This window comes from Perca fluviatilis, chromosome 18 (genome assembly GCF_010015445.1).
Source record: "Perca fluviatilis chromosome 18, GENO_Pfluv_1.0, whole genome shotgun sequence".
NCBI classification, from domain to species: Eukaryota; Metazoa; Chordata; class Actinopteri; order Perciformes; family Percidae; genus Perca; species Perca fluviatilis.
The window spans coordinates 10,668,747-10,693,472 of NC_053129.1; the positions used below are offsets into that span (position 1 = coordinate 10,668,747).

The window sequence follows — 24,726 nt, forward strand, 5'->3', positions numbered from 1 at the left end:
TTTTGATATGCATTTTATACTACATCATGTGCCCATGCGTCTTCCATACATTAAAAAAAGACCTATTAAAAATTATATGATCTATATAATATGTTTGTGTGATTAAATTGAGTCTACCATACATTTGCTATTCTGAATGACATTTTTCAGCCTATGTGAATGTATTCTAATAAGGCCACAGCAGCAGCAAATTTACAGTGGAGGAAATAGTCAAGCGGACAGTTTTGATAGACACCTTCATTAGCTGCAGTGTGACAGAATCTTATGACAAGTTGAAATGAAGAGCTCATATCTAATGGCCCACTGTTTACTGCTTACACCGTTTACTGGCTATATTAGCCCATATGCACAACCCCTCCCTCCCTTCTTCCCCCAGCATGGACTGAGGTCTGACTTAATAGTTGAACAATGGCTGTAACCCTATTACTTCAAACCTCTAACATTGACTGTTGATCCACTGTCTATCCTACTGTCTACTTTATTCCCTTATAATGCCCATATTTAATACTTAATGCAATAATGCCCATATTTAATGCTGTATTTTTTCAAACTTTATCCATGCACTGCTATAGTTTTTATATTACGATGTTTACATTATTCTCTTATATTGTCCATATTTAATGCTGGTCTCTAGACTTTATCCTTGCACTATTGGACCTATTTGCACTACCACCATGACACATGCTCTCATAGAGCACCTTACCATGCGTGCTGAATCACAGGGTCAGTCCCTGCCCTGTCACTGCAAGCGTCTCATGCTTATACATCCCTTAGTACAGTCATGTGGATTTTTATTTTTTATTTTATTTAGTATTTTTTTATTTTATTGTCTATGCTATTCATGTGGATTTGCTTTCTGTCATCCTGTTTGTGATGTGTGTGTATGTACCGGGACCTTGAATTTCCCCTTGGGGATCAATAAAGTATCTATCTATCGATCGATCGTGGTGTTAAGAAGCTGTAATCTGCTACTGGTAAATGAAAATAAGATCTGGACAGGGAGTTGTCTGGTCAATATACTGATCTGCTAGCTATCAGGATCAGCCAAGCTTCCATGTACTGTGTCAAGACCTCTGCATGGCTTGGTGGCATAAATATTTTTCTGTCAGCATGGGCTTTGGAGATTTGGGAATTTAGTTGTCATTATTATCTTACACATTCAGTAGGCTATGGTATGGTTATTTAGAGACAGGCCTACACCTGTTTCTTTTCATGTCTTTAATATATCTATGAACAATATGGTTATGTTTTGTATATCATATTTTAATGCAGCATTATCGGAACTGATTTTCTTGTGTAAGACATGCACGTATTATAGGCTATTTACTTGAGGGGGTAACGTTAAAACAAGACAGTTCCGGGTCAAGGTTACAAAAAGGGGGGGGGGAAACGTTCAGTTTTTTTTACGGCATGCGCGTGGTGTTGAGCTAAGCTAGTTGAGGTTAGCTATTGACTAACCGTCACTAACGTCGGTTTGCTGTTTTGGAGTTTGTTGAAATTGTGTCTCACCAGTGACAACAGTGTACATTAGAACAAAACCACTAGAACTTCACCAGCATTGGCTTGCTGACGTTACGGTTGAATGTGAAACGTTTTAGGCGGTTGGGATAACGTCAGCCCCGCCTCGGCTGTGTGGATGTTAACGCGGTAAACCTGTGCTACTGCCATCGCCGGGAGTGTAAGACAAATCGGCAAGATATACTGAAATAAAACGGGTGAGTTTTTTGTGTCAACTCCTATCGAGTTAGCTAACGCTATTTGTAGCTAAATGACTCGTCGTGCTAATCAAAGTTAGTTAGTACTCCTCCACTGTATCGAATGACGGACTTGCGAAAGAGTCCTCGCTAGCTAGTTTAGCCGTTGCAACTCAACCCATCTACCTATTACCAATGCCTATTACCGATTCAAAGATTGCGGTGCTGAAGTAGCTAGCTAGCTAGCTATTCTAATGGAAGATGTCAACGTTAGTTATCGTCTAGCTAAAAGTAACGTCAGCTAGCTTACGTTAACCTTGAACAAAACCCGTACCCTTGTTGTGACAATGTTAATTTAGTTAACTGTGTTTTGAGTTGTTGCTGTATTGTTCTGGGGAAAAAAAATGTTTAAATGTAATAAATTAAACGTGAGCCGAGAAGGTTACCGTCGATTAACATTAAAAGCTCAAACCAAATTTGTAGTTGTGCTAGCTGTGTGACTTTTCACTTATTGTAAGGCTTTGTCGTAGCTAAATTGGTGTCATCTAGCTATTTAATCCTTGTGCTGACTTCGGGTCAAATTGACCCGTTTACAACTTTGTTTTGTATCAGAAAATATGGGACTATAGAAATAAGCGCTGGAAATGTGTAGAAGTAAAATTTAACTATTTAAAACGTTGGAAAAAAACAAAAACAAACTGTGAAAAAAGGTGTCAAAAACGTCGGAAAAAAAGGTTGACGGGAAGACAACACAAGGGTTAACATATAACGTAGCTAACACTACCATTACCTCTGGCTGGTCTTTAGAGACACCAGACCACATTGATGTCAACATCACACCCCTAGCTAGCTAGGTATAACCAATTAATTGTAGTCTATTCAATTAGGGTAGTTAAGGCTTGGTCTATCAATTCCCTAATATTCCTCCAACTAATTCTTTTTTTTTTTTTTTTTTTTTTTTTTTTTTTTAAATCGCTGATTTTCTAATTTTTTTTCTCTCTATATAAAACATATGGTCCTTTTCTAATTTAGCCAAAGGATATCCTCCGGAGGCCTGGCATTGCATATTTGTCCTCTGTGGGGGGCATAACACTGAGGCCTTTATTTCAAACACCATGCATGCCCTCTAACGTTATTTGAGTCCTAATGTACTGTGAAAAGCTTTCTAGTGATGTGATACACATGTGGGTGTTTCCAAAAAAATCTTTTCATGGCAGTAAGGCAAATAAGTGATCTTATTGATATATCGTTTCTGTTCTTCATAGGTATGTTTTTTTTTTTTTTTTTTTAATTCATGAGTCTCAACTATATAATATATTAAGATTTTAGAAGTGTATGTTAATATTAAGCTTTTCAGAATACACATTTTAACCTATGTTCTTTTTTGGGTGTGACTTGCGTCTTCTCATTTCAACCATTTCACACTTCAGGAAACAGCACTGACTGAGAGGGGCAGAAAAGATGTTAAATTATTAAGCAGACAAGAGTCACACATAGATTATTTGTCATGTAGGGATAGACCGATATTGGTTCCTCATGGCCGTTACCGATTATTAGTTAATGAAACCGATATTTCGAGCCGATATGCATTTACAGTGAAAATGAAAATCTTTAAGTCGAAATTAAGACTTTGGAATGTTACAAACTCCAACACAAAACTTTAAGATACACAGTAAAAGATGGTCAGTGTTGTTGGCGGGACTAGGCCTGTAACAATTCCAAATTTTGTTGGACAATTAATTGTCTAAGAAATAATTGCAATTAACAATATCAGTCTATTAGTGAAATAATACATTTTTATTTATTACTTTTTCAAACAAATTAGTTTAAATGAATGCCAGGATGCATCTTTTGTTATATATCACTGTTATGTGACCCAGATAGGCAGGTTCACAGCCTACGAAGTAAACCATCCCTCTTTATTATCATAAAACATTCTTTTTGCTTATATGAACATAGAACATTTATTCCCGTCAATAAAAAAAAAAGCATTAATCATAAACAAAGAACAGTGTTTTAATTTCTCTGATTTTAGATGGCTACAGCCCAGGATCTTTGGAGTGTCTAAGGCAACAAGTGACAGCTGCCACTAGCATAGCTTTAGCTAAACAGTCCGACCAATAATCACTTATATAATTGCAATTTGGCACATCTAAACAAAATCAACAATTACCATCAACAGTCATACTCCTTAGGAAAGTTAGCAAAACAAGTTGTTCTGTACAGATTAGAAAAATAAAAGCACAAATCCCCGTGGAACTACGTTAGCATAATGTTGGTGAATGACGGCCATTTCCACAGCGCCATTTATGGTAACCTCACTAATTAAACAAAGCACCATAGTACATTAAGTTACACCACAGACGGACTAACTACATTACTTTAACACTTGTAAAGGTGCTTCTGTGGATTTTTAACGTTCGAAAGCCGACTGGACTTACAACTGCGGGTGGGGCGTTCTCTCGTATCTCATAAAAAAAAAATGCTCTAATGCTTTAATTGCGATTATACAAAATAAAGATTCTTTTCTTTGAGGCATTTTAGGCCTTTATTATGAGAGAGAGAGACCCATAATAGAACCTTTCTTAAAAGTGAATTTAATCCTATAATGTCAATGTACTGGAATTTACTTTTTGTGGAAAAGATTAAGATTGCTGCAGTGTGTTTGCTTCTGGCTGAACTTTGTTTTATACTATTGCATATTATCATCATTGCTTGTCAGTATTTAAATGCATGCGATTAACCAATGTGTGTCAATGTGAGTTTCTGTTTTTTTTTTTTTACATGTGCTTTGGGCCTGTTTTCAGATTTCCCACTGCATCTGCTCTCAGCAAGATCAGGGCAGGCTCTGTCATCGTCCGTGAACCTCAAAATACAACAGACACAGTGAGTATTTTGTGAATTTGCATTGGCCAAAAATTTAATAGTTTTTGCATCTTTATGAGATTAATTCTCATTGAGTTACAGTAAGGGAGTCGCGGAAACACGTACGATTGTTTATTTTATTTATGACACCATTTTTATACTTTTATTAATTATGGTTTATTGACTTCAAACCTTTTAGCTTAGGTTGTAGGGCTGCAGCTATCGATTATTTTAGTAATTGAGTATTCTGCTGATTATTCCATCGATTAATCGAGTAATCGGTTAAGATACTTTTGTTTTATTGAAGAGCAATAATATACAATGGTTTGGTTTAATTTTCGGGAAAAGCAACATTTTTATTGCCTACATTGCTTACAATATCATCTCTCAAAAAACTAAACATTAAGTGCATTTAAGTGCCATATTACTATTGTTTTTAAAGAAAACATTTTCTGAAATACAATAACCTCAAACTAAGGTGTACATTAAACATACATAAATGTTATCTTAAGTTGTGCAACTTAACTTTCAGTTTCAACCTGAGGCTGATCTGTATATAGGCCTATATGTAAATATTAGTTATACTCAACCTATTTTCATTTATCTATTTGATTACAATGTCACACAGCTCTGTTACACTTATGCTACGTTGATCAGCTGTTTTCTCCGTGAAGAGAGAGAGAGAGAGTGAGAGAAAATGGTGCGCAACAATCAGCTTTTCTTCCGAAGGGATAGTCAACAACTCAGCTCTTTTAGATCAAATTGTGGTCACCACTACGTATTTCCTTGTCTTTGTTTTTGGTAGTTGTTGTGTTTGGTGTAGTTTCATCGTCCATACGACTCTGTGATTTACTTTTCTCGGGTCATCTTCGTGAAATGGATGTTTAAGTTAGACTCAATGTTTTCTGTTGAGATGCTGAAGCATTGATGACGTCGTGCTATTACTGTGGTGAGCTAGTTTGATTTTGCAGTGGACACACTGTACAGAGTTTTCGTTTTAATTACGTTTGAACTGATGCCGAACTTTGGACACTTTCTGTCGTTTTCTCCAGCCTGTCTCTCCTCTTAGCCCCTCACTATTTACGCTCTCTTTCTTCATTTTGTAATCTGCGCCATCAGTCGTCATGTCATGTGTCGTCAGCCCGGTGTGCAACAGTAATAATCATCCGTGCGGAAACAGCGTGAGCAAAATCTGCGTAGGGAGGTTGGTCGGGGTGGTGGATGGGTCAAACAACACAGGACTTTCACCGGGCGAGCAGGGATCGTGTCCCGAGTGTGGCGCTTTGTTTCCCGGGGATGGTGTCCCTGCGTGTGGCGTTTTGTCCCGCGTGTTACTGTGGCGCGTCTCCCGGCGTTTAAGGCGCCCTTTCCCCGTAAGGTTTTTCCTAAACCCAACCTCCGCCATCCCATTATTGTGGCGCGTCCCCAGCGGCCGACTCGCGGGCACCTCCCGGCTTATGGAACGTCCTTTTCGGCCGCCTCCCGGCCGCCTCATCCAGCACATCCCCAGCAGGCCGGCTCGCGGCCGCCTCCCGGCTTATGGAGCTTCCTTTTCGGCTGCCTCCCGGCGTCCTTTCCCCGAGAAAATAACGTGACATTTACACGTACAAAACGAGAAAAACGTCTCCGTGAACACTTATCAATAGATTAAGAATAACGTTGACATTTACACAAACTGCCGTGAGACCGGGTTGTACATTGGTAACCTAAATTATACGAAGCTTTGAGGCAAATCATTTTGCTTCAAGGTTTTTTTAGTAATCGAATTATTCGAGTTACTCGAGAAATCGTTTTAGCCCTATTAGGTTGTACTGATTTTAGTCTTAACTAGGATGTGTAACGTTGCTTGACCGTGACTGAGGCACCGGTTACATCAGCGTCAGAAGGCTGGTGCGCTGTGATGGTACGGGTGAGCTGGGCGCTCCTTATCCTCATATGAAGATTCCTCATCTGATGAAAATGACGGGTCATTGATCTCTCCCTGATCAGAATCTCCCTCACTCATGTCCAAATCTAACTTGTGATATGGCAGCCGCCTTGTCAAAAGACGTTTAAACAATATGCGTTGCTAGGCGACTGGCCGTGTTATATTTTCTTTTTATACCACACCCATAACTCACTAAATCAGGGATCTTCAACAGGGGGTCCTCAAAGTCAATGCAGGGGGGGCTCCAAATATTTTTTTTTTTGAAAATTAAAAATATCTTAACGTGAATCAAACATATTATTAGTAAATTCAAATCCCCGCGGCTTACTGGCCTATGGGTAAGATAGTCACTGAGATATCAGATACAGTTAATCTTAAGGATTTACTGTGCCACATTAAAACATGATTTATAAAATAATGACGACAATTATTAGGATATTTTACTGTAATAGCTAAGTATTCTATGCAAAAGGCTTTAGGCCACCCTACACTTTAGTAGGGAGGTCCTTGCTCCGTCTCTCTTTCAGTTAAGGGGTCTTTGGCTTAAAAAACATTGAAGACCCCTGCACTAAATGATTAATGAACCCATTTTAGGAATAGTAATGGACTGAGAGATAAAGGGGTTTATAATAACAGTTACATGCATTCAAAAATGCCTTTCAAGTGCTAAAATAGCTTTTGTGAGAAGAGCTGAACAATAAATTGATTAAACAATAGTCAATTCTTAATAATTGTTGTAGCAAAAATATCTGACACTTTTATCAAATGTGTTGCTTTTTTGTCCTATGTGATGGTAAACTAAATATCTTTTGGAATGTTGCTTAGATAAAACAATGAATTGTCATAATTTTGTATTTATGAAATTGTAATTTTATTGATCAAATGATTTTATTGTGGGGAAATTAGCAGATTAATAAGGAAAATGGTTTGCATCCCTAATTCTAGTCTTTTAAAATGCAGGTGAACAATAATTCTAGTAGTGAGTGGCTATGTTGTGTTCAATGTGTGTGTGTGTTTTTTTTGTGTGTGTGTGTGTATGTTTTCCAGATAACATTCAGTGCTCAAACGTCTGTGTTGATGAGAGGTGACAAATCATGGGAAGCTGGAATTCATGAAATTGCCAAAATGTCTTCAGTCCAAGGACTCCCTACACATGGGTCAGATGTAACAATTCTCATAACCAGGTTTCACTTGCATCCCCATTGTGCGCTTGTGGAGTTTTGGGGAACATTTTGCCAGGAGAGGACAGCAGATTATGAGTGCCTTGCCAAAGACATTCAGTCGCCTGGAAAAACATTTCAAGAGTTTGAAGGAAATCCTGGTGATCAGTGCTTGGTTCAGATTGATGGTACTTGGTACAGGTCCCGCATAGTCTCAACAAATGGCTCGAAATACAGTGTGTTCCTTATCGACAAAGGAAAGACATGGAGCACCACCACAAGTAAGCTTGCCTGGGGTAACAAGAAGCACTTCCACCTGCCACCCGAAGTGGAATTTTGTGTGCTAGCTAATGTGTTGCCAGTCTCGCCTGAGAACAGATGGTCTCCTATGGCTCTCGAATTTCTGAAATCTCTCTCCGGGAAGTCTGTGAAGGCACATGTGCAAGATGTACTGGTGGCGCACAGAACACTTCTCCTGCACATCCCTTGCATATCCAAACAAATGTATGAGATGGGAATTGCCAGGAAGCTGTCTCCAGATGTGTTTCATGACTTTGTTCTTAGGTCGCTGCAGTCCAACAGTGGGGCTGAAGTGGCTCCAGAGACTTGGATCTCCGCTGGAGCAGGTGAGCGACTTCACAAGAAAGAGGTCTTCATGTACCCTGAGCTGCCAGCAGGAACTGTGGAGACCGTCATAGTCACAGAAGTGACAAATCCTCAGCGGATCTTTTGTCAGTTGAAGGTCTTTTCGCTGGAGTTGAAGAAACTCTCAGGGCTAATCACACAGTGCTGTGAGGGCAGAATAACCAATTGCATTGTAAGTCCCGAAATGATTGGTTCTCCGTGTGCTGCAAGAGGAAGTGATGGCAGGTGGTACCGCTCTGTTCTACAGCAGGTATTCCCAACCAACAATGTGGTGGAAGTGTTGCACGTTGACTATGGAACAAAAGCGCTTGTTCAAGTGGAGAGTGTAAGACCACTGGCTGCAGAGTTCTTCAGGATGCCCGTTGTGACTTATGTCTGTTCCCTCCATGGAATCCTTGACAAAGGGGTTGGATGGACTGCCAGCCAGATTGACCATCTCAGGGCCCTTCTCCTGCAGAAGACAGTGATTGCCAAATTTGAGTACCAAAGCATCTTTGAGGGCGTTCACTATGTCACTCTTTATGGGGATGAAAACACAAACATTAACCGCTTGTTTGGTTCCAAGGAGAGCTGTTTACTGGAGAGTAAAAAAACACATGGAGATTATGCCATCTGTAACACTGCATACAGCCAACAGCGTTCGCCTCAGCCGGAGAGTGAAAAAACACTTGGAGATTATGCCATCCATCGCACTGCATACAGCCATCAGCATCCAGCTCAGCAAGAAGGAAATCAAAGAAAGGTGCTAACTCCTGGAAAGGATGCAGAGGAAAAAGAAGGGAAAGGCATAGTAGGAAAGTTGCCAGCTGAAGACCTTGCTCTCAGTTCATCGCATGTGGCAGTTGTTCCGCACGTATCTGACCCATCACAGTTTTGGATCCAAACACAGAACTATGCAAATGAGTTGGATCAACTGATGGATAGCATGTACCATCTATACAAAGATTCATTTACTACAAATCTGGTGAGAAATCCAACTGTTGGGCTCTACTGTGCTGCCAAGGCAGCCGATGGTGAGTTCTATAGAGCAACTGTGGTTGAAGTTGGTGAGACAAAAGTCAAGGTGTTCTTTGTTGATTATGGAAACACTGAAGTGGTTGACAGGAGTGACGTCAAGACCCTCTTTGACGAGTTCAAAAAGCTGCCATCTCTTGCACTGAAATGCACCCTGGCTGGTGTCAGGCCGAAAGATGGCAGATGGAATCAAAGTGCCTGCGAGTTTTTCATCAAAGCCGTTACTGATAAAGAACTAACTGTACACGTGATGGCAAAAGACAACAAAGGCTATGTTGTCCAACTAACAGACCCTCAAGCTCAGGGAGAAAAAGATCTTAGTACGCTGATGTGTAGTTCTAGCCTTGCTGAAAGGGCTGAAACACAGAGACAACCCATAGCTCAAATGACCACGCAACCTGCTATTCCACCACAACTCCCAGATGCCAGGCTTTTAGGTGTACACAGGAACAAACTAATGCCTTTACAAGCCCTAAACACAGTTGGCCCTGCCAGTACTGAACAAATTCCTATATACAAGCAGCACATGTTTCCCATCGGAAGCGTCCTTGATGTCTGTGTGTCCCACGTCAAAAGCCCAAATGACTTCTGGTGCCAACTAGTACAAAATGCAGGGCGCTTGAAATTACTCATGCAAGACATACAGGCTCATTATGCAGGCACTGAGTTTCAGCCCCTTTTGGAAAACGCTTGTGTTGCTCGCCACCCTGACAATGGTATGTGGTACAGGGCCCTTGTTATTCAGAAACGCAAAACGCCTGATGCGGATGTGTTGTTTGTTGACTACGGCCAGACGGAGACAGTCGCCATCTCTGACCTGAGGAGGATCAGCCCACAATTCCTCGCTCTGCATGCCCAATCTCTTCGTTGCAGTCTCTTAAACCCTGTTGACCCCACGTCTGCCATACATGAGTGGAATGAAGAAGCAATAGCAAAGTTCCAGAGCTTTGTGGAAATGGCGGCATCCAACTTGGTGAGTTTAAAGTGCACCATATATGCTGTCATGTACAGTGAGCAGAAGATTGTTTTCAACATTGTGGATCTAGAAACTCCCTTCGAGAGTATCTGCACCACTATGGCCAATCTATTCAAAAGTGCACCTCCCAAGAAAGCTGCTGGGCCATCTTTCCGTCTGGACACATACTATTTCTCAACACACAACGTCAAAGTTGGAACCGAGGAACCAGTCACAGTGACATGTGTGAACACGGTTAGTCAGTTCTACTGCCAGCTCGAGAGGAATGCTGATGTGATAAAAGATCTAAATATCAAAGTGAGAAATCTCTGTCATCAGCTTCAAAATGTAAAGCTCCCGACAGTCTTTGGCACTTTGTGCTTTGCAAAGTACACTGATGGGAAGTGGTACCGGGGACAGATCAAGGCCACAAAGCCAGCGATTCTGGTTCACTTTGTGGATTATGGTGACACCCTTGAGGTGCAAAAATCTGACTTGCTTCCAGTTCCCAGAGAAGCTAATGATATCATGTCTGTGCCTGTGCAAGCAGTTGTGTGTAGTCTCTCTGATGTCCCTGCCAATGTTCCCAGGGAAGCGAACAGCTGGTTTGAGACGAGTTCTACAGAAGGTACATTTCGAGCACTAATAGTGGCCCGAGAACCTGATGGGAAACTGCTGGTTGAACTCTATCAGGGAAACACTCAGGTTAATTCAAAGATCAAAAAGTTGTTTGGGATAGAGATGCACACCGAAGACAAGGTTGTCCACCATGGTTGGAGAGCACTTGAGGCTCCAGCAAATCATACACAACAGACTCCAAAAGTTGTCCCACAGCAAACTAAAGAAATGGAAGATCACCCTATCAAGAAAAACGTCTGCGCCCCAAAAGCAGCGCGTCGAATGAGGAATGCCGACATGAATCTGCAGTCAGCCCCAAAGCCTTTACGCAACGCTCCGTTGGAGCTTTACAAACCTCCACACCAAAGGCAGTCATGTAGAGCGACACCAATTAATACAGGAAATGGTTCTACGCTGACCGGTGCCTTTATCTCACCAGGAAAAGAGAGTCTTTCTACACAAACAAAACCGCTCATCAAGTCCAAATCACCTGGCACAGAGTCCCACACGGAAAGCAATGCTGAAAAATTCCCTAAACTTGCAGACCTGCCATCAAAATCTATCACATCGGATATGGAAGCAGAGGTTTATGTCTCGCACTGCAACAGCCCTTTGAGTTTTTATGTGCAACTTGTCAGAGAGGAGGATGAAATATTCTCCCTTGTGGAAACTCTAAATGATCCCGAATCCACCCCACAAACCAACGACGTCAAAGACTTGCGACCCGGTGACCTTGTTCAAGCGGAGTTTGCAGATGATTCCTCTTGGTACCGAGCGGTTGTCAAAGAGATCCACGGCAAAACAATGGTTCTCGTCGAGTTTGTGGATTTCGGAAATACGGCAGAGATGCCAATTTCCAAGATAGGCCGACTCCAAAAGACTTTCTTGCAACTTCCCATGTACAGCACACACTGTATGCTGAGCGAGGCTGCAGGTCTTGGAAAAGAGCAATTGCTTGACCCAGAAGTGGTGTCAGCTTTCAAAGAAGACCTCGGCGTTGGGGGAGAAAAGGTGCTCAAATGCCAGTTTATCAGGCAGTCAGGATCTGTGTGGGAAGTCAGTCTTGAAGACGGTGGTGAGACTGTCAAGTGTAAGGCACCTACTAAATGCTCAACTAATGGTTTTGAAACTGCCCCAGAAAAATTTGAACAAGTTGAGGAAAAACCTGGCCAGAACTCTGACACCAGGAATGTGCCAGAGAACTCAGAGAAATTGTTGCATAACCCTTGCTCTGTGTGTTACCACCAACAAGAGTTTTTGGTGGGACAGAAGTTGGAGGTCTACATCACAGCTATAAATGATTATCAGACCTTTTGGTGTCAGCCTGCGCACTCTGAAGAGCTTGAACAGATAACTTCAAGTGTCTCAGAAGTGGGAGATGAAGCCGATCACAAACCTATTGACCCAGGCTCGCTCTCCCCCGGCAGCCCATGCATTGCTCTCTTTTCAGACGACGATTTTTGGTACCGTGCAGAGGTCATCGACAAAGATGGAGATGAGCTGTCTGTTCTCTTTGTAGACTATGGAAACAAGTCCCAAGTCAACGTTACAAATGTGAGAGAAATGCCCCCTGGCCTGATGGAAAGTCCTCAACAGGCATTTTTGTGCGAGCTTGAAAACTTTGATGCGTCACATGGATCCTGGGACAGTGGAGTGGTAGATGAGTTGTCAGCGCTCACAGCAGACAAAGCGTTACAGCTGACTGTCACCAGAGTCTCAAGAGCAGAAGGAAACTTCAAATGCCTTGTGCTGATGGAATGTGAGGGCCAGGTTCTAAATGAAGCACTGAAAACCTGGTGGAAGAGCTCCACGAGGGAAAACGAACCTGGTGCAGTTGGACCGACCACTTCGTACGAAACGCCACGGCAGCGTGACTCAACAGTGGCAGAGACTGCACCATCCGAGGATGCCCTCGAGTGTCCCGAAGGCCAAGACATGGATACCGCTGATGCTTGCATTCACCCTCAGAGAGACAACAGTGAAGAGCGGAGCACTGCTGAGTTTGCGGACACCCACGCAGGTGTTTTGCCATGTGATAGTGGCATAGATGAAGCCATGTTTCCTCCACTTACTGACAAAGGTGACCAAAGTGTTTTGATCTCGGGCTGTGACAAGAGTGCAGTGGAAACTGAAAGAGGCACCGAAGAGGAGGGCTTTTCACTGATGGACATAATAGGGCCAGATGACTTGAGTTCTCCATTCGATGAGTCTCTGCTTGGGGAGGTTAATACCTCCAGCATGGAAAGCAGCTTTGACGTCATACATTTTTCTGGTAAGCAACACATTAATTCCTCCTTTTACCTTTTTTGTTTATGATTTAAATAAGCAGCTAAAAGTAAATAAGCAAATGGATAAATAAGTATGTTAATATGGGAAGTAACCTTGTAAATCAATTGGGTCAACTCACCACTGATGGTCACGTGTTGTCAAGCTGTGGTCAGGGATTGTGTGAAGTTAATAATTTTCAACAAAAAATTCTCTTTTTTTTTTTTCTTTGCCTTTCTAGATCTGACTGAGGAAAGAGATGACAGCGTGGTTACCTTAGCAAGGGATACATATTTTACCAGTACAACAGTGAAAATGGTAAATTGTGTTGACAATGACTTTCGCAAATAATATGTTGGTGTGAAGGTATACTTGAGTACATATGGGTAAACAGACTTGATGAAATCTAATTTGGCTACGCGTTCTTCCAAAGGTTTCCCGTGAAGCTCTTCGTCGCAGGGAGAACATTGATCTGCCTGAGACCCATGGTAACATTTCTGACGACTTGCATCAGGTACATGCAATTGTTTGTATTGCTACACACTGTGCATAAAAGGACACTTTGCCTAAGAAATAAATAAGCCTACTTATTTTTTTCTTTTCCGATGGACGTCATTTTTGAATTTCTTGGTTTTACTTGTGTGTTTATTTATCTTGCAGAATCAGACAGAATTGGTGCTGCCTTCCTGTGTGCTTCCTGCGTTGGGTGAGGCATACCATATTCTAACCATGCACATTGTAGGCTTAGGCTTTTTAAACCATCTGTATTTTATTTTTTAAGGCAAGCTATAAGTAGTCACATTCAACAAAGGGTATGGTATTGAAGGTGAAAATACATTTAAATGGCTAAAATCAGTGTTGTGTGTTATACCTTGTGTTCTTTAATTACTGTATTTTGTGATTATCTTCATAGATGCTCCTACAGAGCAGGAAATTGACAGTGGAGATGATGTCCCAAAGGAAGAGCTGCCATGTGTTACCACACATGCTGAGGTAATGTTATGGAAATACAGTATTTTGGATGGTGGTTCTTCCTTTTACTTTTTGTTCTTCTTGTGCAGAGTAAATAACCATAGTCTGTAAAGATGACTAGTTAGCGTACCAGTGTACTGTATGACCGTTTTACAAGACTCATTGACATAGTGTGCATGTCAGTGATGGATAATATGTTCTGTTCTAGAATGACTTGATGACTGGAGAGGAGACCTTGGCTCATCGCCAGGATACATATTCAGGTTTAATGACGTTATGTCATTGTTTGACACATTGAATTGTTGCTTTTATTTTGATTTAGCATCAATGTGTACATACTGTGTGTGTGTGCAATACAAATGGAACAAGGCAAACATGAGCCACGTTTTGAACAAATGGTTAAGCAAGTAGTGTAAAACACAATGGTAGTAGTGGTAATTTCTAGTCTTCAGTTGACACATTAGTTGCTTATCTAAAAAATCTGTCTTTGTATCTCCAGCCCTGCTAGCTGACTCTGACACAGCAGAGAGTGAGCCGCAGACCTGCACGGCTCCCTCTCAAGATTCGGTAAAAGATTTGAATCCAAAAAATTCTAAAATCAAACTGCAAAAAAAATTAAAAATAAATTCTGACATGTTGACAAATGTCGTTATGGCTGCTCAGGGAGACGGGGTTGAAGAGGTCCCGTGTTCTGTTGAAGTAGTAGTCAGGTGTTCTGTTGAAGAAGAGGTCCCGTGTGCAGTTGAAGAAGAGGTCCTGTGTGCAGTTGAAGTAGATGTCCCGTGTGATGTTGAAGAAGAGGTCCCGTGTTCTGTTGAAGTAGTAGTCAGGTGTTCTGTTGAAGAAGAGGTCCTGTGTGCAGTTGAAGTAGATGTCCCGTGTGATGTTGAAGAAGCGGTGACCTGTTCTGTTGAAGCAGTGACTTCTTCTGTTGAAGGAGAGGTCCCGTGTACAGTTGAAGGAAAGGTCTCGTGTACAGTTGAAGAAGCGGTGACCTGTGCTGTTGAAGAAGCGGTGACCTGTGCTGTTGAAGAAGAGGTCCCGTGCTCTGTTGAAGAAGAGGTCCTGTGCTCTGTTGAAGAAGAGGTCCTGTGCTCTGTTGAAGAGGCCTGTTTGACAGACATCTGCACAGGTATCAGATTTCAGTGGCTTATGAATGAACAGCATAACAATGTGCCAGGCATGCAATGTGATAACCATTTATAGTAGTTGGCAGTGGATGCAGCATCATTTCTTTGCATGCGCTGTGTTATCACTAGTTTGGCTTTTTTTTTTTTTTTTCTTTGCACTGCAGATCCAAATGAGCCAAGTGGTGATGACAAAGTCACTCGTGCCAGATATCTCAGCAGTACGACAGTAGAGGAAATGGTAATTGGCTTCAAAACGTCATCTGCATTGCTTTTATACTGGCTTTCAGGCTTTGTGGTGTAGTTGGAGCTCAGGGTGGGTAGAACACAGGCGTCATTTGAAACTTAAGGGCGACTTCACATCAGGGGACCCGGGCCTGGTGTGAAAACCAACTGTACCAAAACACAAAAGTGGACCACTATTTAATGTGACTACAAAGGACTTTTTAACCAGTTATGAAACAAGCTAAATTTAAAACTCAGGCACGGTACTAATCAATTGTACCTAATGTGAAAACGCCCTATCAATCTAGTCACAGGGGATACCGCAAATGACCATATAAAAGACAGCATTCAAGTAACTGTGGCCACCATGAACATTAAAGGCTGGTTGATTAAACAGCCCAAAAAAACAATGTGTGGGAGAATACCGGTTTCATCTTCTGGTTTTCCACTTTTTCAATTACGGGAAGACTGGGATACTTAATGCGTAAAATCTGCTAGTATTGAGTTGCATTCATTGTAACTTGAGAAACAAAGACAATTTGATCAAGAAACACGGAAAAGGACTGGAATGAATTTGTGTATGAAAACTCCATTTTAGTTAAAGAAGAGAGACTGAGTATGACATGATTCTGTTACACTGACAGGTGGTGCTGTGGAAATATACAGTACATAATACTGAATTTATCAAGACAAAAGGTAAACAAGTTTGGAGGTTGTATTAACGGGAAAGCATGTGAACTGGGAATAAAAGCCTCTAATACGGTTAATTCGATTGTCTGAAATTGTGTTTCTTTACATAAAAAAAAAAAATGCTATTTCTTAAATTGTAGGTCCAGAATGAATCGTTGCCGCTTCCTTGTAGGGTGCTTCTTCATGAACAAATAATTGGTGAGTCATTTCTAACACAACATGCATAACACACCATAAAGATGGTCAATAACAACTACTGCAGGCTTTGGTTAAAAGGTTAATATGCCAAAATATTACAATTTGTTACAATTTGAAGTTATTATAAAAGTGAGTGTGTCTTATCCATTTGCCACTGGACATTTACACAGACCAGGGATGGAAATTGGCACCTGCCAAATGCGGGGGATATTGTGCAGTGGTGGGTGAATTTACCATGGTGGCGGGGAAATGGAAGTTTCACTCGGACACTTTTAGAGGAGACACACCTTCATTGGTTAGCTCACGACGAGACCAGCCCGACAATTTCTGTTTGTTATGTAGTCAGCACGCGTCAGGTGTAGGGTTGGGTACCGAAACTCGGTTCCAATAGGGAACCGGTGCCGACGTAAACGGTAGTAACGAGACCGAAATAAGAACGAAAGTTTCGGTGCCTCATTTCGGTGCTTGACTTTACACTACACCTGACAGCATGTAACGTTAGCCTACCTTTAGCTAGCAGCTGGATTAAACACCGGTAAAATGCTGACAGCTAACGTTAAACAGTGTAAAGTGTGACTGTATTTCACTGTGGAGGACTTCAACAGCGGGATGTAACAGTCTGCACTGCAGCGCAGCAGCTGCTGCCGTTGTCGCAATTCATAGATATACAGTATGTTTATATGGTCGGAATTAAACAACACACACGGTGCGTTCACTCGCAGCTGCCGTTGTCGGAATTAAACAACACAGACGGTGCGTTCACTTGCAGCTGCCGTTGTCGGAATTAAACACAGACGGTGCATTCACTTAAAACAGGTTGCCTCGTGGTGCATTCACAGTAATTGTAAAATACCCTTTTCCCATCTGGGGTTCAACAGCAATTTACTGGTGAAATAAGTTATTGTTATAGTTATTACATTATTATTAAATCTTTAATTTTGACCATGGCCTTAGCAATAAAAAAGTCACTGACTGTTGTTTACTACCCTTATTTTTTTTTCTTATTTTTATTTTTTTTACTTTATTGAAAAGTACCGGTTCAGGCACCGTTTAGGCACCGGCACCGTTTTAAAAGTTTCGATTTAGCACTGGAATCGAAAAAAAACCAAACGATACCCAACCCTAGTCAGGTGTCAGACGGGATACCCTAAAGTTGCAGACCGCAAGCTCCCAGCCGCCCGTGCAGGTGGCCGTGTCGCCACATGACTCTGCCGCCTCCTGACTGAACCTGGCGTGAGGCTCAAACATGACAAGCCATGGCTGAGTCTCCAATGTTTGTAGTCCTCTAAACGTGCGCTGCTCCTTTACTGGTCAGCCTGAGGTAGATGCTATAATGTCACCGAACAAGTCTTAACCAAGCGTGAGCAAGGTCGGCGGGGCCAGGCCAGATCCAGAATTGCTCAATCGCGACAAAAGGGTAGATGTGCTTCCAGCCCATTTCAGACTTTTATTTTACTTTTTATGTGGGTAAACCATGTGGAAAAAAATATTGATCACACCAGAGTAGTTTACATACTTTAAAATGTGTCTGGAGTGGGACTTTAAGTTGTAATGCCACTGATCAATGGCAAACTTTCCTGTGCATTAACAGTGTTTTTTTTTTTGTTTTGTTTTTTAATCCTCCGTGTCCTTCTTGGCTTTTAGCAACAGCGGGGGTGGTGCACGGTCATGGAAGGCTTGTATCATGTGGACGCACCGACAATTTTGTTGTCATTACTTAGTATTCCTCATGGGGGCGACAGAAACCGCGCACTATAGCTTTATGAAATAAACATGCTTGAGTATTGTAGATCTTGTATTATTTTTCACATGCAGTTACCCACTTGCCGGTTAAAAACAAAAAAAGTGTCTGGTTAAAAAAAAGTGAAGTGACTGTTAGAATTTTGGAATCCACCAGCCACAGTGGCAAAAGTTAACTTCCATCCTTGGCACAGACCGCTGGTTACAAATAGGGTTGGCCATCGAGAACCGATTTCTACTTGGAATCGTTTCAAAAATTACGATTCCATCAGAATCGTTTCTTTATTGGAATCGTTTGGAGGATTTGGTTTCAAATCTGATCATTGGGTTCCAAATTTTACATGTGCAAGTTTTGGTTTCCGTAGCGGCCAGGTGCTTGTTGTGTTGCAGCAATGGAGCACAGTAAGCGGTGCTCTAGTGTGGCTTTATTTTACATTGGAAAAAGCCCCGTCAAACTGCAACCCACCATTGAATAAAAATAAAACTTTCCTCTTATTTGTGAAATAAGCATGTGACCCGTTTCAACTCCACTCCTCAAAGAATCGGAATCGAGAATCGATAAGAACCGGAATTGAAAGGAAGAATCGGAATTGTAATCAGAATCGTTAATATCCAAATGATGCACAACCCTAGTTACAAACCGTTAGCTCCAAAGCTTCTCATTAGCCTGGTCTACGGAACGGTCTGCGATTGGTCTTCTCGGTCCCGACAAGTCGCAGTTTGTCTTGTGTTTTTGCGTTACGTACTGTACAGTGTGATGATGTGCAGTAGACATGGAGTCTGTTGGTGATTGTCTTCACAGAAGCTTCCTCAGAGAAAGAAATGGGAGACTTTGCCCTACAGGATGAGGCGATACATAACCAGGTAAGATACAACCCAATTTCTGTCAAATGGAAATATTTAAAGCAGTTTGAAACAATATTGAGTATTACGGTTGGGTACCATTCACTTATTATTTTTTTTATTTTGTCTTCCGGTACGTTACCGGTACATGGAATTTGGTTCCGGTACCTTTTTTCAGTTGTAAAAATAATTCCAGACCTATTTATCCTGTTTACTTAGAACATGTTGGAGAGGACAGATGAGCTCGGGGTACCGAAATTTGCCAGTGTTTGATTTAAAGTGATTCGGTCCTCGGTAGTACCGACGTAATTCGGTCGGTACCTTTTTTAAAAAAAAAAATAAAAAAAAATAATAAAAAAAAAACCTATTGTGTATCAACCTGAATGCTGTCTGATTTACTTTGAAGATTTCTTTCACTCAGCGGTCTCTGTTATTGGCGATATGTTGTGTTCTAGAATAACTCTGAGACTGAAGACGAGACCTCATCTCTTCATGAAGACAGCTCATCTTGTCACGAGGATGAACTTTTTGGTTTGTTGCTATCGTCTTTAATTGTTTGTCAGATTCCTCTTGGATCCCTCTGCTTTCTTTAGAGTATATTTAACCTTTGGCTAACAGTTGATTGAAAACATTGCGACAGGATATTTGTTTCACCTGCCTCTGTGTTTGCAGCTCTGCCATCTCGCACGGAGCCACAAGCCTACACAGTTCCCTGTCCAGATTTGGTAATGGAGATCAACCAACGCAATTCTAAAATGAAACGCCAGAACGTCACGTCACTGACAAAGGAATGCTGTCTTTATCGCTTTTCAGAGTCACCTGGTTGAAGAGGTAACCTGTCTTGTCGGAGAGATCTGTCTGACGGACGTCTGCAGAGGTATCGGACCCGATGAACAACAGAATGTGCCAGCAATGCATTGGGATTAAATTCCTTTCCAAAAAAAAAAACAAATGTCAAAATAAGTCCACTCCCATTGTTTGGTTGTTGTAAAATGTTAACACTGATCTCAGTTTCCACAAAGACATGCACGTTTGGCAGTGCATTTAATTACATTATTTTTCTGCAGAAACGGCCCATCTTCTGCTGGGTTGTAAGCCTCATACTGATTTTTCTTTATTTCAGACTCACGGCATGAAGGCAAAAGGGAGGAGAGCGAGCAGCTGGTGCCTACACCCCCTGATGAAAATGAGGTAACTGTTTGCATTCAGAGAAAAATATGATGCCTTTCGGTGGTTGAATTACTTTGAATATAAGACCAGAGTTGATGTCCAAATGTGTGTTGATACTTGCCTTGTAGACAGAGGGCGTCTGGAGGTAAAAGGTGTGTATGTGTCATGGGTATTATGTAGCTGTAGACTCACTGATGTTACATAGTGTAAAATAGGCACTGAGGACATACTAGTAACCAGGCTTTAGTTGGGTGTTTGTCACAGTGCACTTTATCGGCTGTGTGGGACCTCAGGTGACATGGCCAGCCGTGCAGTACGTGTCAAACAAACATCAACTTGCAAGACTTGCACTCACTCCAGTGATGCACAGCCTCCGCAGTACACCTCAATGCGCCTGAGCATTCGGAAGGCACGAAAGTACCTGATGGTTTGCCAAATGCAAACTACATTTGTTATTTCAGTAATTGCTTTGCAGCTACCAGTGTTTCCTTTAGGATATTATTTATTTATTTTTAGCAGTGGGGGCAGTTCCGAACACCGCCGGTCAGACTGACTGTTAGTTTGGGTGGTGTCATTTACTTTAGTCTGTGGCCCTCACCGGTGAATTAGGTCTCCAATTCACATGCATTTTAGATGAATGACATGACAGTATATCAGGTTGTTCCTTGCTCCCGTTTGCTCAGCGCCGTTAAATTTGAATGTTTTCTACCCGGGAGTTATTGTAAACAAACATTTGATTGTGTCTATATGCGCTTGACTATGCTGGTTATGTGGGTTATTCAGGTTTTTGGAGTATTGTGGTTGTGTTGCGCATGTAAACACCAATCGTGGTTTAAGAAACCTGGATAAGGGTTGAGTCTCAGATTCCATACTAAGGTGCTATTCTGTAGGCTAAAACAGAATGTGAGATTTTTTTTTAGTATGTCCGAAACCGTAGTATGAAAACAATAGAAAGTGAATTGCATACATATCACCGTGATAAAATATAGTAGTATGCAAACACTGGACACTACATGGTGTAAATATCCCACAATGCAATGCGCTAGTAAAGACATTCATAACAAATGGACAGCGGCCAAGGGCAGCTCTTAAACTGAGATTTTTGTCCCATGTGGCCGTTGAAATAGTTGCTAACCTTTTCCGGTTATTTCGGCTGTATCTGGCGATGCCTGTAGAGGGGAGTTTGGCCCGGGTTACCATGGTTACATGTCTCCCACCAGCAAGGAGCCTCTCAGACAATGATGTAATTACAGCTCAAGTGTGTCCAAAAAGATGCACACTGTTTATTCACACAAAAGTAAGTTGAACAGTAGTGTACATATTGAGTATGCAGTACTCAATATGTACTGCGGCCCGCAGCGCAAGAGGCGAGGGCGAGAGAGACCCTGTGCTGTTGGCAGAAGAGCTGCTTTCCCCCTAATGGTCTGAAGTCGCTTTTGTTTTAGAAATAAAGTCGCTAAGCGGGTCTGAAAAATCGCCAAATCTATCGAGGGAAGTTGCCAAATTGGCAACACTGCTTAGAATACCGATAGAAACCAGGATACTGTGGCGTGTTATCCAGGCCTCGGAACATTCTTTGTCAGTACAGAACACGGTGTCTGAGCTGGTGCACACAGATGCCCACAGGAACCTCAAAACACACTTATTGTCTAAGTTCAGATTTTCTTGATGGTTTTTCAGGATTTCAGCGAAGGTGTGCTTGAGGAAGAAATGTCCCCTTATGCTGATGACAGTTTTGGTAAGTGATGCTCTTAACAATTTCTATTTATCATATCGGTTTAGGTGGAAATGTAACTCTTTGGAGGAAAAGTAACAAATTAAGCATTAAGTAGCAGTGGGGATACATTAAAAAGGGACAGTTAACCCCAAACTCAAAAATTCATATTTTTCCTCTTCCTGTATTGCTATTTATCAATCTAATCTCGATTGTCTTGCTGCGAGTTGCCCAGTGTTGGAGATATCGGCTGTAGAGATGTTGGCCTTCTCTACGATTTTATAATGGAACCAGGTTAGCTTGTGGTGCTCAAAGCACCAAAAATACACCTTGATAAAGCAATGTCTCTTTCCAGAAATCGCAACCTGAGGCGCGTGACAGCACGAGATGTAAACATTAATGGCGTCCGTCTCGGCAGAGCTGTAACATTAGCTCAGGTTAGCTAGCAGTATGGGTTAGCTATAAACCCAGGCTGCCCAATTTAGGGACCGCGGGCCAAGTTTGGCTCCCTTTGTTTTGGCCCCCCATGACATGTTCATGCTTATTCTCCTTATTTTGAAAGTGCTGTAAATTCCTAACTGTAATGACTACGGAACTTCGTTTTGTGCAGCTAAAAAGTAGTTCATCTGAGTTTTACAGCAATGTTCAGCACAGTGCTGGTAAACTTCCTTATTAAATTACGCATGTAAGTTTCATCTACGAAAAATTACAAAAAATTGGGTATTTCTTCTCTCTCCCACTCCCCCTCGCATGCTGTGAGCCGTGCTAACGTCACTGGTTTTGAGTCAGCCAGTCAAGATGGAGCAATCGAGGCAGTGGCACGCTGATAAAAGAACATTTAGTAAGTCAGCTGGAGCCCTAATGTTGAAAGACTTGTGAAAAACAAGGTCAGGGCTCATGTCTCCCACCATTGCAAGTGATAACTGTAAACGTTCTGTAATATGGGAGTTAAATGCAGATTAAAGAGCAGTGTTGGTTTCAAAAGTTTATTTCAGATTTTCAATGTTAATTTTCTATAAAATATAAGTTTTCTCATAAAATCAACATTTACTTTTTGGCCCATGGCCTTTCATCCAGATCCATTTTTGGCCCTTCATATGAAAGAATTTGGGCACCTCTGCTATAAACTAATCTCGAGCAGCTAGCCCCGAGCCTCTCGTCCATGAGCGTGCTTCCTTCTGTGCGCTGATATGGTTGGCAGGTGTAGTTTGGTAAGAAAAAAAAATACATAGTAGTTCAACATGAAAATGCTACCAACCAGGTCTGTGGTAACCCGGGTCATGATTTCTGGAAAGAGACCCAAGCTAAGTGCCATGTCGTTCCATTATATTGGAGAGAAGGCAGACATTATCAGTCTAGATTGCTTTCCCAATCTGTGATTTGTGTTGCATTTGATACCAAATAACTTTTTATTTTTTCCTCCCCCTTATAGAGGCCCAGCTGTCACAGATAACTCACCTCTCTCTGATAATCAATGATGACTCAGCTGATATTGTGCTAGTTGAGCAGCAGCCAGAGGAGTAACCACCCTCGGATCCCTTCATTTGCCTTATCGGCAACATTCTATCAACTGCATATGCCTTAAGTTACAACAGGTTCAAGTTCTGTTTGTTTTTTTGTTAGTTTTTTTTCCTTTGCTGCGTCAATGGCAGTTTTGATTTGTTTAGATTGACCTGGCAGGTCATCGTTGTCCTTCGGCCCAGTGGCTCATTTCATTGTTCCTGTTGGAAAAACAACCTTATGGTTAAAAGTGGCTTTGTACAGTAATGGCTGTAATACCTCCCGAGTTTGCCAGTGTCCACGTGCTTAGCCAGTGTTACTTGATCTGTTGTGATTAACTGCCACATCATTATTTTGGAAATTACTGAATCTTTTGTTTAAAAAGCTATAAATGGCAGATTTGAATGGTTGTCTGGTGAAATGCAGTTTTGTGTGGATACATGCATGCCTTTAAGAAATATTTATGTTGGCACAATAAATATTCCAGATTTATGGACACGAGTCCTGTTATTTCTCTTCGTTTGGTGCAGCTCAACTTTACACAATGTGTAAAGTTTTTCTCTAGACCGGCAAAGTCAGACACAATGTGTAAAGTTGCATCTAGGCGTTTTATTTTGGTAAGAAATAACACGATCACTACCAATAACTAGTTTTAGTCAGCTGGTATTTCTACAACAAAAAATGTAATTATGATGGTATTTAATGAACATTCCATTTACACTGTCAACATTTTAACATGTTAAATGTTGCTTCAATCACAACTTGCATTGTTTGCAGAATTTGAAAATCCACATTGCCACACGTTGAAACCATCCCAGTGTCTTATGACGAGGATGTCAGGTTTGGTTTGAGGTCTGGTACCTGTGGCCCCAATGACCGTATGTACTCTGTCCTGCTGAAGAATGTTATTTTGTCAGATTTCAGTAGTTGGATCAGGACTAGAGTGTTAAGTTGGCTTTGTTTCATTGAAGACGGTTTGAAAAACGCTTACTGTGCTCCACGGCTGAAACTCAAGCGTCTGGCCACGGTTAGGGAAACCAAAACTTGCGCATGTTAAATTTGGAACCTATGATCAGATTTGCAACCAAATCTTCCGAAGGATTCCACAGGACATTTATGAAACAATTCCAAATAGGAATCTGTTCTTGATGCCCAACCCTACTGCCTGGTGGTTGTTTGGGGGCGAAAAGTGTACAGTTTGTTGATTGTCCCCTGAATGAAGAGATTTGGTACACAGCAAACTTTTTCAATAGAGCTTAACAGTGTAGTTCTGGATGTAAAAATCCCATTCATTTTCTCCATAAGGATTTTGATTATTAGCCATAATGTCTAAACCATCCGAAGTAGATTTACCATCAGTTAGGATGTTGTGAAATGGTTTATAACCCCTGTAGAAGCCACAAG

General features: G+C 41.5%; 1 protein-coding gene across 1 annotated transcript; it reads left to right on the plus strand.

The window, feature by feature from the left end:
- Positions 1-1,370: 1,370 nt before the first annotated feature.
- Positions 1,371-23,818, plus strand: tdrd6 (tudor domain containing 6). The gene is made up of 19 exons (XM_039780994.1): positions 1,371-1,715; positions 4,502-4,580; positions 7,534-13,150; positions 13,385-13,461; positions 13,577-13,657; positions 13,804-13,849; positions 14,057-14,136; positions 14,324-14,378; positions 14,615-14,682; positions 14,779-15,247; positions 15,410-15,483; positions 16,298-16,355; positions 18,898-18,959; positions 19,394-19,469; positions 19,611-19,663; positions 19,752-19,815; positions 20,062-20,129; positions 21,789-21,846; positions 23,255-23,818. The coding sequence occupies exons 3-19, from the start codon at positions 7,564-7,566 to the stop codon at positions 23,344-23,346; spliced, it is 7,068 nt and encodes a 2,355-aa protein (XP_039636928.1). The 5' UTR covers positions 1,371-1,715; positions 4,502-4,580; positions 7,534-7,563; the 3' UTR covers positions 23,347-23,818.
- Positions 23,819-24,726: the final 908 nt, after the last annotated feature.

What these genes read in the sequence shown, in the direction of transcription:
- tdrd6 (XM_039780994.1), top strand. Translation starts at nt 7,564, where the DNA reads ATGAGAGGTGACAAATCATGGGAAGCTGGAATTCATGAAATTGCCAAA. An exon ending in CGGCTCCCTCTCAAGATTCG is followed by an intron (nt 14,683 to 14,778) that starts GTAAAAGATTTG and finishes ATGGCTGCTCAG; the next exon opens with GGAGACGGGGTTGAAGAGGT. An exon ending in ATGAGGCGATACATAACCAG is followed by an intron (nt 18,960 to 19,393) that starts GTAAGATACAAC and finishes GTTGTGTTCTAG; the next exon opens with AATAACTCTGAGACTGAAGA.